The sequence below is a fragment of the Enhydra lutris genome, unplaced genomic scaffold, assembly GCF_002288905.1.
Source record: "Enhydra lutris kenyoni isolate GAN:26980312 unplaced genomic scaffold, ASM228890v2 scaffoldscaffold4, whole genome shotgun sequence".
NCBI classification, from domain to species: domain Eukaryota; kingdom Metazoa; phylum Chordata; class Mammalia; order Carnivora; family Mustelidae; genus Enhydra; species Enhydra lutris.
Window position 1 is genome coordinate 12,884,604 of NW_019154088.1, and position 16,302 is coordinate 12,900,905.

The window sequence follows — 16,302 nt, forward strand, 5'->3', positions numbered from 1 at the left end:
GCGTGGAGTCTGCTTGAGATTCTCTCCCTCTTACTGCACCCTTTCCCATGGTCTCTCTCTTGTCTCTGTAAAATAAATCTTATTAAAAAAAAGAATTATATCTTTTGTTACTTGGGCAGAACAAATCAAACGAGGTGGTGATGCAGGAATGCCTGGAATAGAAGAGAATGACCTTGCAAAAGTTGAAGATCTTCCTACTGGTAAGTAAAAGTTATCAGAGTATTTACCCTACCCTCTTTTTTAGTAAAAGTCATAGTCATTTGAGAAAAGTCATAGATCTCTGGAAGATTATATTTTCTGTTAATTAACTACCCATTAGTTGCCAGGACTTGTTTAGGATCCAACTGTTTTTGAAAAATCTTGCTAAAATTTTGCTAAAGTACTGTTTTTGTGTTGATAAGAGAACATTTTCTTAATTCAGAGTTATTGCTCATGACAGTTACCCTATGTTAGAGTCATTTGTGTTCACTAAAAGTATATATGGCTCATATCTTTGAGACAAAATGTTCCCAGATTGCTGTGTTGTTGGTGTGCTTTAATATGGCATGGTAATACCCTTATATAGGTTTTTAGGACTTGGCTTGTCCTTTCAGTTAATTACCCCACACTTAATAGTTTATTCCCTACTTTTCTTTTTCTTCTTTTATGGCCATTGCTGTTCAGTGTCTGTTTCTTTCTTCATTAATGTGTCTGCTTCTTACCATTTCCACTTGAAGTCACTTCTGGGTGACTTCTAGTCCTGTTCAGTGGTTGTTTTTGTTTTTGTTTGTTTGTTTACATGTCTCTTTGTTTTTCTTGCCATTTCTGTTTCTTGGTTGTCATAAGCACCCTTTCCTGCAGACTCCAATTTATTGTGGTGAAAAATTGGAAGTCTTTTATTCTTCCTGGCTATTTTGATTCCTTTTTCAATCGTAGGGATCACTTCTGTGGTTATAGCTCATTGTGTGTGGCTCAAATTGCCAAGTGTCCGAGATCCAAATGCATGAATATTAGTCCTTTTATTTGTATAGTTTCGTCATCTTTTCAAATTCTTTTATGTCTTTTCTTTTGGGTTTCCACTTCACAGTATATGCCTCTAAAATAAAGGCAAGGACAAGAGCAGTAACAGGAATTTAAAAATACAGAGTTAGTATGAGCTTGATTTGTTTGTGAAGTAATGAAGTCATCCAGCAATTCTTAAAGTGTGGTCCTTGGACCAGCAGTATCGGCATTACCTAAGAACTTGCTAGAAATGCAAATTCTTAGGTTCCATTTCAGACACTGAATGAGAGGTTCATGGGATGGAGCCCAGTAATCTGTGTTTTAACCAGCTCTCCAGGTGAATCTGATCTATGCTAAAGTTTTAAAACCACTAACTCAACTTTAATTTAATATTGAGAACAAGGACCATGTATTATTCTGAATTTTGCAGTACTTACTCCAATCCTAGACTTACTGAGCTTTAGCTTGATTAATCTCTTTCACATTGCCATTGATTGTTTTTTAAGTTTCACCCAAAGTTTTACCAAGGATAAACTGTAGGTTTTTAGTATATAGAAGTACCCTATACAATATAATACAACTTGCATGTATTTTCTTTTATTAACATATAATGTATTATTTGTTTCAGGGGTACAGGTCTGTGAATCATCAGCCTTACACAATTCATAGCACTCACCATAGCACATACCCTCCTCAGTGTCCATACCCAGCCACCCTATCCCTCCTCCACTCCCACCCCCCAGCAACCCTCAGTTTGTTTCCTGAGATTAAGAGTCTCTTATGGTTTGTCTCCCTCCCTGGACCCATCTTGTTTCATTTTTTTCCCTCCCTTCCCCCCATGACCCCCCCTCACCTTGTCTCTCAAACTCATCATATCAGAGAGATTGTATTAATATTGTCTTACCTCTATTGACTTATTTTGCTTAGTGTAATACCCTCTACTTCCATCCATGTCGTTGCAAATGGCAAGATTTCATTTTTTGATGGCTGCATAGTATTTCGGTGTGTTTGTGTGTATGTGTGTGTGTGTATATATATATATACACACACACACATACACACATATGTGTTTGTACACACACACACACCACATCTTCTTTATCCCCTTATCTCTTCATGGACATCTAGATTCTTTCCATAGTTTCCATAGTTTGGCTATTGTGGACACTGCTGCTCTGATATAAACATTCAGGTGCATGTGCCCCTTTGGATCACTACATTTGTATCTTTGGGATAAATACCCAGTAGTGCGATTCCCGGGTCTTAGGGTAGCTCTATTTTCAACTTTTTGAGGAACCTCCATACTGTTTTCCAGAGTGGCTGCACCAGCTTGTGTTCCCACCAACAGTGTAGGAGGATTCCCCTTTCTCCACATCTTCACCAACATCTGTTGTTTCCTGACTTGTTAATTTTAGCCATTTTAACTGCTCTGAGGTTGTATATCGCTGTGGTTTTGATTTGTATTTCCCTGATGCCGAGTGATGTTGAGAACTTTTTCATGTGTCTCTTGACCATTTTGATGCCTTCTTTGCATGCATTTGTTTTTGATGTCGTATATATAAAAAAATATGTTTACACTGAAATTTATAATTTTTAACCTCTTTTTGTGTATAGTTTTCAAGTTAAAATTATATCATTGCTATTCTAAGTATGTAGTGTCTCCATTTATTTTCTTATTGGTCCACTATCATAATTTATTACCTGGCCACCAAAGAATTCCAGAGTTAGAATTATATGATATGAAAATGCAAGAGGTCTTCAGGATCTTATCTTCACCATTTTTAGGTATATTGTGCTTATCAGACAGTGGTTTTCAGATGTCTTTCATACATGAACCCCTTTAGTAGGGCAAAAATCCTGTCTTGCTACTTCTGCTTGATTACGAAAATCACACAACCATTTCATTAGAATGAGTAGAGATGAATAATGATACTTTTGATGAGATGCCAACAAATTCTTGTCTGATTTTTACAGTATGAATTTGCTATCTTGATTCATATAATGGTTGTAGCACTATAGCTTAGAACTGGGAAGAACACCAAAAAATGGTATACATTTTATGTAAATTTAGCATTAATGCCAAAAATACCTGTATAAGTAGACACTGTCTACACTGTCGTGGCCTATTAGGGATCTTCTTCTGGATTAATTTTTCTTTATATTTGATTTTCTGTAGTTTGAATGTGATATGCTTTGATGTCGTTTGAGGGGGGCACTTACTATGCTTGGTGTTCTCTGAGCTTCCTGGACCTGCAATTTAGTACCTGACATTAATTTGGGGGAAATTCTTCATCATTATTGTTTCAAGTATTTCTTCTGCTCTTTTCTCTGTTCTCCTTCTAGTATTCCCGTTATGCATTATGTTATACGTTTTGTAGTTGTCTTAGATATTGGCTTTTTTTCCCCCCATTATTCTCTTTGCTTTTCAGTTTTTGAGGATTCTGTTGATAGATCCTTTAGCTCATAGCTTCTTTGCTCAGCTTTGTATGGTTTACTAATGAGCCCATCAAAGGTACTCTTCCTTGCTGTTACAGTGTTTTCTTATCTCTAGCATTTCTTATGGTTCTTTCTAGGATTTCCATCTCTCTATTTACATTGCCTATTTGTTCTTGCATGCTGTGTACTTTATCCATTAGAGTCTTTGGCACATTAATCATAGTTGTTTTAAATTCTCTGATGCTAGGTCTGTCTCTTCAAATTGTGCTTTTTTGCCTTTTGGTATGACTTGTAATTTTTTTCTTGATAGTCAGACATGATGTATGAGGTAATAGTTATTGCTGTAAGTAGGCCTTTAGTAATGTGGTAGTGAGGTATGAGGTAGTGGAGAGTCTGAAGTGTTCTTTAGTCCTATGATTTCTATTCTTTTAGAGCAAGTCTATGTCTCTGGTCTGTGAACTTCACAAGTTTTTTTCAGTTTTTTTCCTTCCCCTTAGGTGGGACAAGATGGCTAGAGTGGGCTGAAGTTGGGTATTTTTCTAATTGTGGTCACTCGCTCTGATAATACCCTAGCAAATTAGGCTCTGTTTGCCTAGTTTCTCCTGAGGGCAGGCCTTGTTAAGAGCAGAGTGCTCTGATGTATTTCAAAATGGTTTCTTTTTGCTTTCCTCCTGCCTGAGGGGATTCTACCTACCCCCCCAATATTTCCTTTGGGACTATAGTTGAGCTCCTGGAGGTAAATCTCACAATATTGTGGGGAGCCTCCCTGTGACTGAGTCTCCCTGGAATTTTTAACTCTCTGAGTTGTTCACACTGAACATCTTACAGTTCAGGTTTTCCTACCCTGCCACTGGCGCCTGTGGCACTTTCTGCTTATGAGTCTTTTTTGCAACCTGGGATTTCCTGTATTCACCTTTCTGTCTCTCCATTTTTAAGAACAGTGGTCTGCCCTGTGTCCTCTTCTCTTCTTATCCAGGAAGAGTTGCTGATTTTTCAGCCTGTATAGCTTTTTACTTACTAGGATAGTGTGGCAACTCCTAAGCTCCTTACTTGTAGAACCAGAAACCAGAAGTCCTATAGATTAATTTTTGAACTTCATTAAACTGTTGGTGCTTTGCTTTAAAAATCACTGTTCATGACAGTAACCCTTAATTATTTAGATATGTGTCTTGAGTATAAAGATTATTTTGGTATAGTAACTGTTGAAAAGAAACTTTGAGCTGTGTAGTCAGTCAGATGCACACAGAAAGGAAGCCATGTCATGTCTTTGTACCTTGAGCTCCTAGCTTGATGCCTTAGATGTAACAGGGTCCCAATAAATGTGTCTGCTTGAATTACCAGAATATCCCCACCTAGATGGGACAGTGGTATCTGGAATTAAACTGCCAGGATTCAAACCCTTGGCTCCCATCTTTTAATAGGTGTGTGATGATCATTTATTTGCTCTTAACATTATCTGTAAAATAAGATAACAACAGTTCCAACCTTGAAGTGTGAATGTGAGATTTCAATGTGAAGCAGGTAGGACAGGGCCTGGCTTCTTGCCACAGCTATATAAATCTTAGTTACTATTGTTATTATTATGATTATTGCATATCATTAGAAACATATTCTTGTCATTCCTTTTACTGAGTGTTGTCTTTTTCTTTCTGAAGTAGTCTATGCTGAAATTCTTTTTTTTTTTTTTTTTAAAGATTTTATTTATTTATTTGACAGAGAGAGATCACAAGTAGGCAGAGAAGCAGGCAGAGAGAGAGAGAGAGAGAAGCAGGCTCTCTGCGGAGCAGAGAGCCCAATGCGGGACTCGATCCCAGGACCCTGAGATCATGACCTGAGCCGAAGGCAGCGGCTTAACCCACTGAGCCACCCAGGCGCCCCTATGCTGAAATTCTTAATGCCAGTACAAGTTCTGGTGTATATGTGGAGTCCCTAATGGCTGTAGAGGTAGTAGCCCACAGAAGTAGTAGAGGAAAGAACACATCCTTGTCACTTTAAAGTAGATTTTTATCTGTTAATGATTGTTTTATTTATGATAGCCAAGGCTCTACCAGAAACTATAACAAAGCAGGGCTGAACTGTCTTAAAATGTAGCTCTAAAACAGTCAAGGGGTATATAACATGTGACTATGATTAACATGACATTTCAGCTTCTGAGCTCCCTAAACCATAGAGCTAAACCTCAGTGGATTTTGTTTGTTTTTAATGTTGATTTGAGTTAGTCTCTAAGATTTTATGGAGTCTTAGAATTTATCCTTTACCAAACCCTTACCTGGATATTTACCTTTATGCTGTTTTAGGCACCTGTTATGCTAGACAGCTATATATTTATATCACTAGTTTTTTAGATTAAAAAAAAAATCCAAAAATACAGAAAAACAGGATAATATGATAAATAGCCAAGTACCTACATCCCCCCCAAAAAGAAAGCCACAAAAATAACATAACATTTTGCCACATTTGTTTCAGATATTTCTGTTATTGATGTTATTATTAAAGAAATAAAACATTACAGATAAGTTGAAGCCTCCTTGTGTACCCTCCAGATCCTATTCCTGTCTCTTCTTCCCCAGAGGTAACTACTATGCTGAGATTGGTGTGTATCAATTTCCATACATGTTTTTAGACTTTTACTGTATTTGTAAGCATCTGTAAAACTATAAAGTATTGTTTTGTTTGCTGCCTTAAGCTTTAAATAAATGGTATCTTATTGTGTATATTATTCTGTAACTTGTTTTTCCTCCCTCAATTTTATGCTTTTGCAACTTACCCGTGTCATACCTGTGGCTTTTCAACAGTTATAATTATTTCATTGTATAAATATATCATGATTTATTATTCACATATAATAAACATTAAGACTGTTTTTAGTTTTTTGTTATTTCAGACAATACCACAGTGGATGTTCTTGTTTACATCTTCTTATGCACATGAGACTCTCTGGATTCTAATATTTGAGTAGTATATTGAGTTACAAAGATGAGCCTGCTACTGGCTAGAAAACGTGACTAGGGATCTACCTGTCTCAGGCTCTCCTCAGTCACAGAGTTGTGGGGATCAATAGCTCAACACACTGGTAACCCATAAACAATTCTCAGCACAGTGGTTACAAAACTGTGTATAAGGGTATGAACTTAAAAATAGAATGCTTGCATGATAGAATATCTTCATCTTCAGTAATATCAGTTGACATTTCTGCTGGTAATATAGGACAGTATCTGTTTATCCACATCCTCACTAACATTTGGGTTTGCTATACTTAAATTTTTTGCCATTTTGAAAGTTATAAAATGCTATCTTATTTCAACTTAAATATGCTGTGGTACTAGTGACATTAAGTATCCCTTCATATATTAGCCATTTTGGTTGCTGCCTTCTATAAATTACCTGGTAATCAATTTTGCCCAATTTTCTCTTGGTTTGTTGGTATTTTCCTTATTGATCTTTAAGAGTTCTTTAGAAGTATGTGATGCAAATGTCTTCTCCATGTCATGTGTATCAACAGACAGAAAAATCTTATTTCTTACATGGAAACTTTTTTCTAGTTTTAAGATCCAATTACTCTTTTAGTAAAAATTGCCTCTAATGATTTACTTTGGGGAAAATCCTGATAGATACAAAGATTTTTAGGTTCCTAAACAATTGGAAGTTCTTTTCTAATTAATAACTTAGAAAGAAAAAATTACTCCTTTTGGTTTATACATGTGTATTAGATAGAGCTACTCTATGTGTAAGATATTTAATTTTCTGAAATAGAGGCTTTTGACCCTGGCTGTATATTGGAATCATTGGGGAGTTAAAATAAAATTATGTCTGGGTCCCACTCCAGAGATTTTGATATGTTTGGTCTGAGATGCAGCTTGGGCACTGAATGTGCAAGTGTTCTGTAGGTGATTGTATTATGTAACTAAGGTTGAAAAACACTTCTCTTGGGGGAATTTTTTAGATCTATACTGTCTAATACAGTAGCAGTTGGTCACATGTATTTATTTAATTTCATTAAACTTAAATAGAACTAAAAAATGAGTTCCTAAATCTAGAGATACTTCAAGTGCCTAATGGTTGCCTGTGGCTAGTGGCTACTGTATTGGACAGTGCAAGTATAGAACATTTTCATCATTGCAGAAAGTTCTGTTGAACAGTGCTGCTCCACATGATAATAGTGATTACTCTTGGGAAAGAAGACTGAGGACAGAGATAAAAAGGTGACTTAGTTTTCATCATACAGTCTTTTGAACTTTTTGGATTTTGGTTTCAAAATTTCGTAAGGTAATTTCATAAATTACCTATTAAAAATAAATATTTTTTAAAAAATTAAAGAGAGGTGGGTGCCTGGGTGGCTCAATGGGTTAAGCCTCTGCCTTCAGCTCGGGTCATGGTCTCAGGGTCTTGGGATTGAGCCCGGCATTGGGCTCTCTGCTCAGCAGGGAGCTTGCTTCCTCCTCTCTCTCTGCCTGCCTCTCTGCCTACTTGTGATTTCTCTCTCTCTCTCTGTCAAATAAATAAATAAAATCTTAAAAAAAAAATTAAAGAGAGGTAATTATAGTGATGTATGAGAGGAGGGGGAAAAAAGATTTTTTTAAAAGATTGTATTTATCCATTTGATTTTATTTACCTTGCTTATTTATTTATATTTTGTCTATGGCTGCTTTTGTGCCAGAACAGTTGAGTACGGCCTCCAACCCTAAAATATTCACTAACTGACCCTTTAAGAAAAAGTTTTCAAAGAAACAAATTATACAAAATTGGGCATGGTTTTTGGGGGTAGGAAAAAAATTCTTAAGTTAGGGGTGCCTGGGTGGCTCAGTGGGTTAAAGCCTCTGCCTTCGGCTCAGGTCATGATCTCAAGGTCCTGGGATTGAGCCCCGCATCGGGCTCTCTGCTCAGCTGGGAGCCTGCTTCCTCCTTTCTCTCTGCCTGCTTCTCTGCCTACTTGTGATCTCTGTCTCTCAAATAAATAAATAAAATCTTTAAAAAAAATACTTAAGTTAGCATAATATCAAGTTGTATTATTGGAAATTGCTACTAAAGATACATAAACTTCTAATGGTACATTGGTTTATAATTTCTTTCGTTGTCGTATTTTATGGGGCCACAATTGAGAAAAAAGGAATCAGAATAGGGTCTTGAATTAGAAAATACCTAGAGAGAGTAGGATAGTTAGTACTCACTGGGTTTGAGGGCTTAATTGGTGTCTGTTTCTCTCACTTTTTAAGAACTGTACTTAAAAAGTTCTGTGTTTTAGTGGTTATTCCAGGGATTACTATATGCATCCTTTCTATATCAAGGTCTACTTAGAAATAATCTTGTCATCCTTCATGTGAAATATAGAACTTTACCAAGGTGTGATGCCATTAGCATTGCCTCATCTTTTGTTGTGTATTTTATTTATATATAAATCCTAATATTTTTAGTATTATTTTGCTTTAAAAAGCTTTATTTTAAGAACATAAGAGAAATGGGGTCGGGAGGGAGACAAACCATAAGAGACTCTTAATCTCACAAAACAAACTGATGGTTGCTGGGAGGAGGGGGGTAGGGAGAGGGTGGTTGGGTTATGTACATTGGGGAGGGTATGTGCTATGGTGAGTGCTGTGAAGTGTGTAAACCTGGCAATTCACAAACCTGTACCCCTGGGGCTAATAATACATTATATGTTAATAAAAAATTAAAAATTAAAGAAAAAATAGGGGAAAAAAAAAGAAAGAACATAAGAAGAATATATTATGGTCTCTTGTATTTACCATATTCTTACCTTTGGTCTTCATTCCTTCCTAAGGATTCTATTTTCTTTTCTTTTCTCTTTCTTTCTTTCTTCTTCTTTTCTTAAAGATCTATTTATTTATTAGAGAGAGAGAGAGAGAGAGCAGGGGGAGGGGTAGAATGAGAGGGAAAGAATCTTAAGCAGACTCCTTGCTGAGTGTGGAGCCCTACTCATGGCTCGATCTCACAGCCCTGAGATCATGACCTGAGCCAAAACCAAGTGAGATGGTTAACTAACTGAGCCACCCAGGTGCCCCTAGGTTCTGATCTCTATCTTGATTATTATTTTCCCTTCAGCTAGGAGAACTTCCTTTAACATTTCTTGAAATGCAGGTCTTCTAACAACACATTTTTTTCAACTTTTGTTTATCTAAAAACATTTTTATTTCATACTCATTTTTGAGTTATGTTTTTACTGAATATAGAAATTCAAGAGACCCCTGGGTGACTGGCTTGGTGGTTAAGTGTCTCCCTTCGGCTCAGGTCAAGATCCCAAAGTCCTGGGATTGAGTCCCGCATTGGGCTTCCTGCATAGTGGGGAGCTTCCCTGTACCTCCGGCTGCCTGTACTTTCTCTCTCTGACAAATAAATAAATAAAATCTTAAAAAAAAAAAAAAAAAGAAAGAAATTCAAGTTGATTTTTTTCTTTTATCATTTTAAAAATACAATTCCACTGTTTTATAGATTTCGTTGATTCTGAGCTAGCCATCATTATTTTTGTTGTGCCTTTGTATTACTGTGTGTGTTTTTTTTTTTTTTTTTTTTTTTTGTAACTGCTTTTAAGTTTTTTTCCTATAGCTTTGGTTTTCATGAGTTTCACTAAGATATACATTGAAATGGTCTTCTGGGTTTTTTTGTATTTGTCCTGCTTGAGATTCCCTGAGGTTCTTCAATATGTGGGTTGATGTTTTCCACCAAATTTGGGAAATTTTCAGCCTTCATTCAAATTCAGATATTATTCAAATTTTTTCTGCCCTGTTCTCTTTTTTTTCCTTCTGGAATTCAAGATATATGCATTTCAGACTGCTTTATATTATCCCATAGTTCACTGAAGTTCTATTCAGTTTTTTTGCAGTACTTTTTCTCTATCAGTTTGTTTAATGTCTTTGATCTGTCTTCAAATTCATTGACCCTTTTTCTACGGTGTTTAGTCTGTTGTTCAAAACCCATCCAGTGTATTTTTCATTTGAGACGTGTTTTGAGTTTTAGAATTTCTGTTTGGTTCTTTTTTTAGTTTCCATTTCTCTACTGGATGTCTCCATTTTTTCCCTTAAATTGTGTGTGTGTGTGTGTGTGAGAGAGAGAGAGAGAGAGAAACAGTTGTTTACAGGTCCTTGTATGTAGTTTCAGCAGGTGGGTCATCTTTGAGTCTGTTTCTCTTGATTGCTTTTTTTCTTTGATTATGGGTATTATTTCCTGCTTCTTTCTATGTCTAGTAATTTTATTGTGTGCTGTATGAATGCTATAGTATAGAAGTATGGGTTTTGTTTTTTAAAGGGTGCTGAGTTTTATTCTGGCAGACAGTTAAATTACTGGTGAATGCTTTTGATTCTATCAGACTTGATTTTATGCTGTCAGGACAGTATAGTTTTGATTTTGTTTTTCATCTGAAGGCATGGCCCTTAACTATATGGTATGATCCCTACTTCTAAAGTAGGCCTTGTAGCATCTCATCTGAATGCCCAGGATGGTCAGGAAAGATTCTCTATTGTGGCTGGCCCAAAGATGCATTGTTTTCAAGTGCTTTATGACCTGTTTCTTTTCAGCTCTCAGCCCTGCAGCAGCAAGTGCTTTCTGTTAGCCCCTCTAAATCTTATCCTGTGTGTATATTAGCTGAGGCCTCAGCCAAAGACCCAAGAGGAATATCCATGCAGATCTCTCTCCTCCATTTCACCCCACACAGCTTCTTTCTCTGTAGTATTCTGTCTTACAAATTCCAACCATCTTAGCTGCCCAAAATCTGATGATCTCTGCCTCCTCTGCTCACCGAGATTGCCCATCTCATGTATATAGCCCTTCTTTCAAGAGTTAATCTTGTGCTGCTGGTTGTCCAGTGCCTGAAAACTGTTGTCTTATTAAATATTTTTGTCCATATTAAAAAAAAGTCTGGGGTGTGAGAGGGTAAGTCCAGTGCTGGCTTCTATGTCATGGCTAGCAGTGGAAATTTGTGTTGCTCTTTTTAAATTATATAAATGGATCTCCATATTTGAAGGATGTGGAGTAAGCTTTGTGCAGTGGCAGTATCGTAGCCAATGAGGTTTATCTGAGGCGCGATTATTGCTAATTGAAGGATATGGAGTTCACAGGCCAGGTCTTACGAGCCACATGAGAATATCATTTTAATAGTCTCTTTAGATATGTATCTATATTGCTCAGAGGGTGGGGATGGTTCTACTGGCTCGTATTTGAATAGTTTACAAGCATGTTATATCTGTTTGTATATGCAGAACAAAGGAACATTAAAATGTTGTATCATTGTTTTATATTTAATGTTCATGCTTCAAGATGATTAATATTTTTATAGGCACTTATCAATTAGAGTTTCATAACTTCCCAAAACATTACTGTAAGTAAACATTCATCAGGATCCCCTGAATATGAGCAAACTATGTATTCATGAAGCTCAATATATTGGCTAGGGCCAGTAGTTCTACATTTAAATGTTTTTGTTTTTTCAGCATGAATCTTGGATTCTTTTTTCATTTAAGGATTAATACTTAACTTAGACAACTTCAGTATATATTGACCATCTACTATTATCTGGCTTATATCATAATTCATTAGTTAATATTCTTACTTAGCCTCCAAAACAATCATGCAGGGTAAACGGCATTATTCCTGTTTATCAGATGAAGACTAGGGCTTTTAGAAGTCACTAACCCAAAATCATACAGTTAATAAATTACAGAATCATGATTTAAGTCCAAATGGTCTAATTTGGTCTAATTCCAAAGCTTATGCTTTTTATTCTGTCTTTTATTCTCTTGGCTATGCAGCAGAACCACTTTTGGAGCTTTTAATGAATATAGATACCTGTGTACCACCCCCATATGCAGTATGTCCAGGATGGTATCTGTAATGGCGCAGTGTTCCCAGAGTTGAGGACTGTTGCCTATTAGTGTCATGTAACTTCTCGCTACTTCTCATAACTGGATTGTGATGCCCTGTAAGACAAAAACTGGAAGGTTTGAACATTTTTGAGGTTGTAGCCCTGTTGTTGGAAAACGGAAATGCGGACAGTTCTGTTTTGGCTTTCAGAGTAGGGACTGCAACTGAGGTCTAATAGAGAAGTGAAGGAGGATTAACCCTAAACCTTCTATCACCTTTTATAAGCATCTCAGTGATTTTCTCCAGAAATGACTACTTTGAATTTTTAAGTCAAGTGAAATGTATATCTTCTGTCATGAGTTTCAGTTTCCTCATCTGTGAAAGGCATATTTATCTCACATAGATTTGAGGGTGACATGAGATTAGTGCCTGCTTTATACCAAACAGTCAGAAAATAGGAGTTACTGTTATTATTAGTAGTACATTATTGCCTCCTTTGGAATTGCCAAATGTAGTCCCAGCCATCAGCCCCCCAGCCCCCTAACCAGTTATTCCTAATGTTTTAATTGTTGTGTCTCTAATATAGATCCTTCTTTCTTCTCTGGCCTCCTTTCTAACACTTCTCCCTCACTCCTTTCTTTGCAGTTCCTCAGATATGCTATGCATCTCCTGTCTCAAGGCCTTTGTGTGTACTTGATGGTCTTTGCCTGAATGCTTTCCCTCCATGTTGGTTCAAACATGATTTAAAGTGATTTAAACACTCTGCTCAAATGTCTCTTCTTTGAAAATGGCTCCCCTGACCAAGCTATATATAAAGTAGAATCTTCCACCACTCTCTATCATATCTCCCTGTTTTACTTTATACATAACACTTTTCTCTCTGACATTTATATTTTTTACATATTCTTGTTTACTTATTATCTACCCAACAAGAATGTAAGCTTCATGGGGACAGTAACTTGGTCTATTTTGTTCACTGTTGAATCTCCAGCTTTTTATAACAGTGCCTAGCATATAATAGACACTTAATAGATATTGTTGAATGATTGAATTTTCATACAGATAGCTCTCCTTTATAAAAAATATAAAATGCAGAACCCGAGTAATAGGGTAAATGCTCTGTGCTACAATTTTATTTCCTGTGTTTTGTCTTTATCATAACTAGGCTTTATCATTTTATCTTTGGTACTTTTCCTTAATAATGGCTTTATCAATGATATATCTTTTAGTAGCCTAGTTATTAATATTATCTGATGGCAGCATGGTGTTATCTGTTGATTTATATACTTTCCCCTGGCTCTTAATAGTCCTCAATGGAGAGGACCAGGGTAAAATACATAGAAAGTTAGAAATGCTTTGATACAAATTATTGTTTGCTCTTGCCCTACTGCTTAGTACTTCCCTGAGAATTTACTCTATCGTGTAGATGTAAAAAGGCATAACACAAAATTGTTTATAATGACAAACTAAAAGTTATATGTGTTTTACAGAGGGTTAATTCATTAAATTTATTATATCCATAAAGTATGGTATGTAGTTGTGTTGAATGTTGAATGTTGAACTGTATTTATTAACATACAAATATATTTATGATTTTTTAAATGAAAAAAGCAGGGTACAAGAAAGCAAGTATAATATCTCATTTTTGAGGAATAAACATTAGATACTTACATGTATATAGAAAAAGAATTTGAAGAACTCTGTAAAAATTGGAGAGTGAGATTAGCACTGTCACTTATCTTCAAGCCCACTAGTAGTTTTCTAGGTCATCATTTGTTCTGACCCCTGGGGGAAGCCTCTAACTGTCTTGTCCTAGGTCATGATCTCAGGGTCATGAGATTGAGTCCCATGTCTGGCTCTGTGCTGAGCATGGAACCTACTTAAGACTCTCGCTCCCTCTCCCTCTATCCCCCCCCCCCCAAAAAAAGAGAAAGAATTCATCAGGTGTGTTATATTAGCAAACAACCCCCAATTGCAGTCGCTTTATTTATTTATTGTTCATTTTACAGTCTGATATAGGTTGGATGATTATCTTGTAGCTGTCCTCCCAAGTAGTGTCTCTTTCATTATTTGATAATATTCATCTTCACATGTAGCATCCTGAGTGGCAGCAGAAAGGGAAGAGAGATTGTGGGTGATTTGCACAGATTTTATTGCCATACCTGGAAGTGGCACATTCAGTTTTGCTTATATCCTCAGATCAGAACCTAGTTGTATGGCCCCTAACTCTAAGGAAGGCTGATCTTCCTCTGATGAGATAAGAACACATTATCTCTGCCACCAAAGTTTTAGAAGAATAAAATGTGCCACTAATTATATCTTACAGATGGGTTCTCTGTTTTTTTCTTCTTACCTGTTTCTGTTCTCTCTAGTTTCTTTGCTGTCTTGTTTCTATCTTGTTAAGCTGCCCAGGGAAACTGTAGCGTTAGTGATAGTGAGTGGAAAATGATCTTTCACTGTTGCCTTCATTTCTTAAGGGAGAATAAGGTCCCCACTAGAAGATGTACATCTTTCTTAGTAAAGCTCTTTGTACAAAATATAAATTTTCCGTCTTCAAAAATAAAATGCATTGTTCCATCAGTCATATTTAATTTTTATTTAAAATCTGAGCAGTTTAGAGTAGCATATTCTCATTGCTTTACCTAATCTATAAATGTCGATTTTTATTTGTACTATCAATAGAAAAAGATCTTGCTGTATCTGAAGAGATTCATTTATTTTTTCATTCGTCAAATCTTAGTTGAGCTTTTGTTATGTGCCATTTATTCTGGGTGATGGGGATATAGTGGTGTCCAGATATATGAGTTCCATCTATTTTATATCCTGGTCAGATTTATTGGTCACCAAAATCTGTGATGGATAGTACAATGTTTCACTTAGTAACCATAAGTTAATTAGTTAATATATCAACTATAAAGATTACAAAATTAAAATAAGCATCATAGGATTAGTGCAGTGCAAATAGATTCATGGTGGTTGGTTTTTAGAAATCATATTGTCAGGAATAATATGGATATCTTTTCTTTTAGCTCTAAGGAAACCCTCTATTTCCGTTTCTCAATATGAAAGTCATCAAGCAATCTCCCATATTCCAACTGGACAACCTCTCTCCCCAAATATGGCTCCAGGTACGAAGTCATATTCTTAAAATTCCATTTGAAAACCAGTTTACTGGTCGAGTGTTATTAGTGAATAAAACATGTCATTTAGTAACATGGTGAAGTAGCATTCATTCTAGTTAATGTTACATATTTCCCAGTGATTAATCAAAGCTCAGGGATAAACAATCCTTTAAAAGTACACTTAGTCTGAAGTGTTCTGAAGAGCAGAAGAATTATTTGTTCTGCCTGTCTGGACTATGTTCCCTTTCATCTCTGCCAGTCTGTTTGTGTTTACCCTTTTCAAAATGTGTTGAAATTTATCTCACAGAGTCCTTCTATTAACAACTACATCGATCTGTATTCAACTCCTTACTTATAAACGTATCTGTCTTCTACTGAATATATATTTGATTTTATAGAAATGTTCCTCTAAAATGAGAATTGATATGATTAAAATTAATTATAGTAAGGATCTAAATCAAGGCTTTGATGAGGAAGAAAGGGAGTAGGGGAAAGGAAAGTTTTATCCAGGAGTTAACTAATAAGAAAGAATCAAGAGTTAGCATGGGGGCCTGGCAGGTTCAGTCAGTAGAGCCTGTGACTCTTGATCTCTGGGGTTTGTGAGTTTGAGCCCCAGATTGGATGTAAAGATTACTTAATAAAACCTTTATAGGGTGCCTGGGTGGCACAGTCTGCTAAGTGTCTGCCTTTGGCTCAGGTCATGATTCCAGGGTCCTAGGATCCAGTTCCACATTGGACTCCCTGCTCAGAAGGGAGCCTGCTTCTCCCTCTCCCTCTGCCTGCCGCTCCCCCTGCTTGTGCTCTTTTTCTCTCCGTCAAATAAATAAAATCTTTAAAATATATTTAAACAATCTTTAAAAGAAAGAGAGAAATAGGGGCGCCTGGGTGGCTCAGTGGGTTAAGCCGCTGCCTTCGGCTCAGGTCATGATCTCAGGGTCCTGGGATCGAGCCCCAC

General features: G+C 36.4%; 1 protein-coding gene across 2 annotated transcripts in view; it reads left to right on the forward strand.

Moving 5' to 3' along the window:
• The window catches only part of LOC111158985 (cancer susceptibility 4), a 107,461-nt gene that overhangs the window by 48,459 nt on the left and 42,700 nt on the right, over positions 1-16,302 (forward strand). For both annotated transcript variants that reach the window (XM_022521336.1, XM_022521345.1), the window contains exons 6-7: positions 120-200; positions 15,255-15,353. In XM_022521336.1, coding sequence (XP_022377044.1) covers positions 120-200; positions 15,255-15,353 — 180 coding nt within the window. The remainder of the gene's footprint in view (positions 1-119; positions 201-15,254; positions 15,354-16,302) is intronic.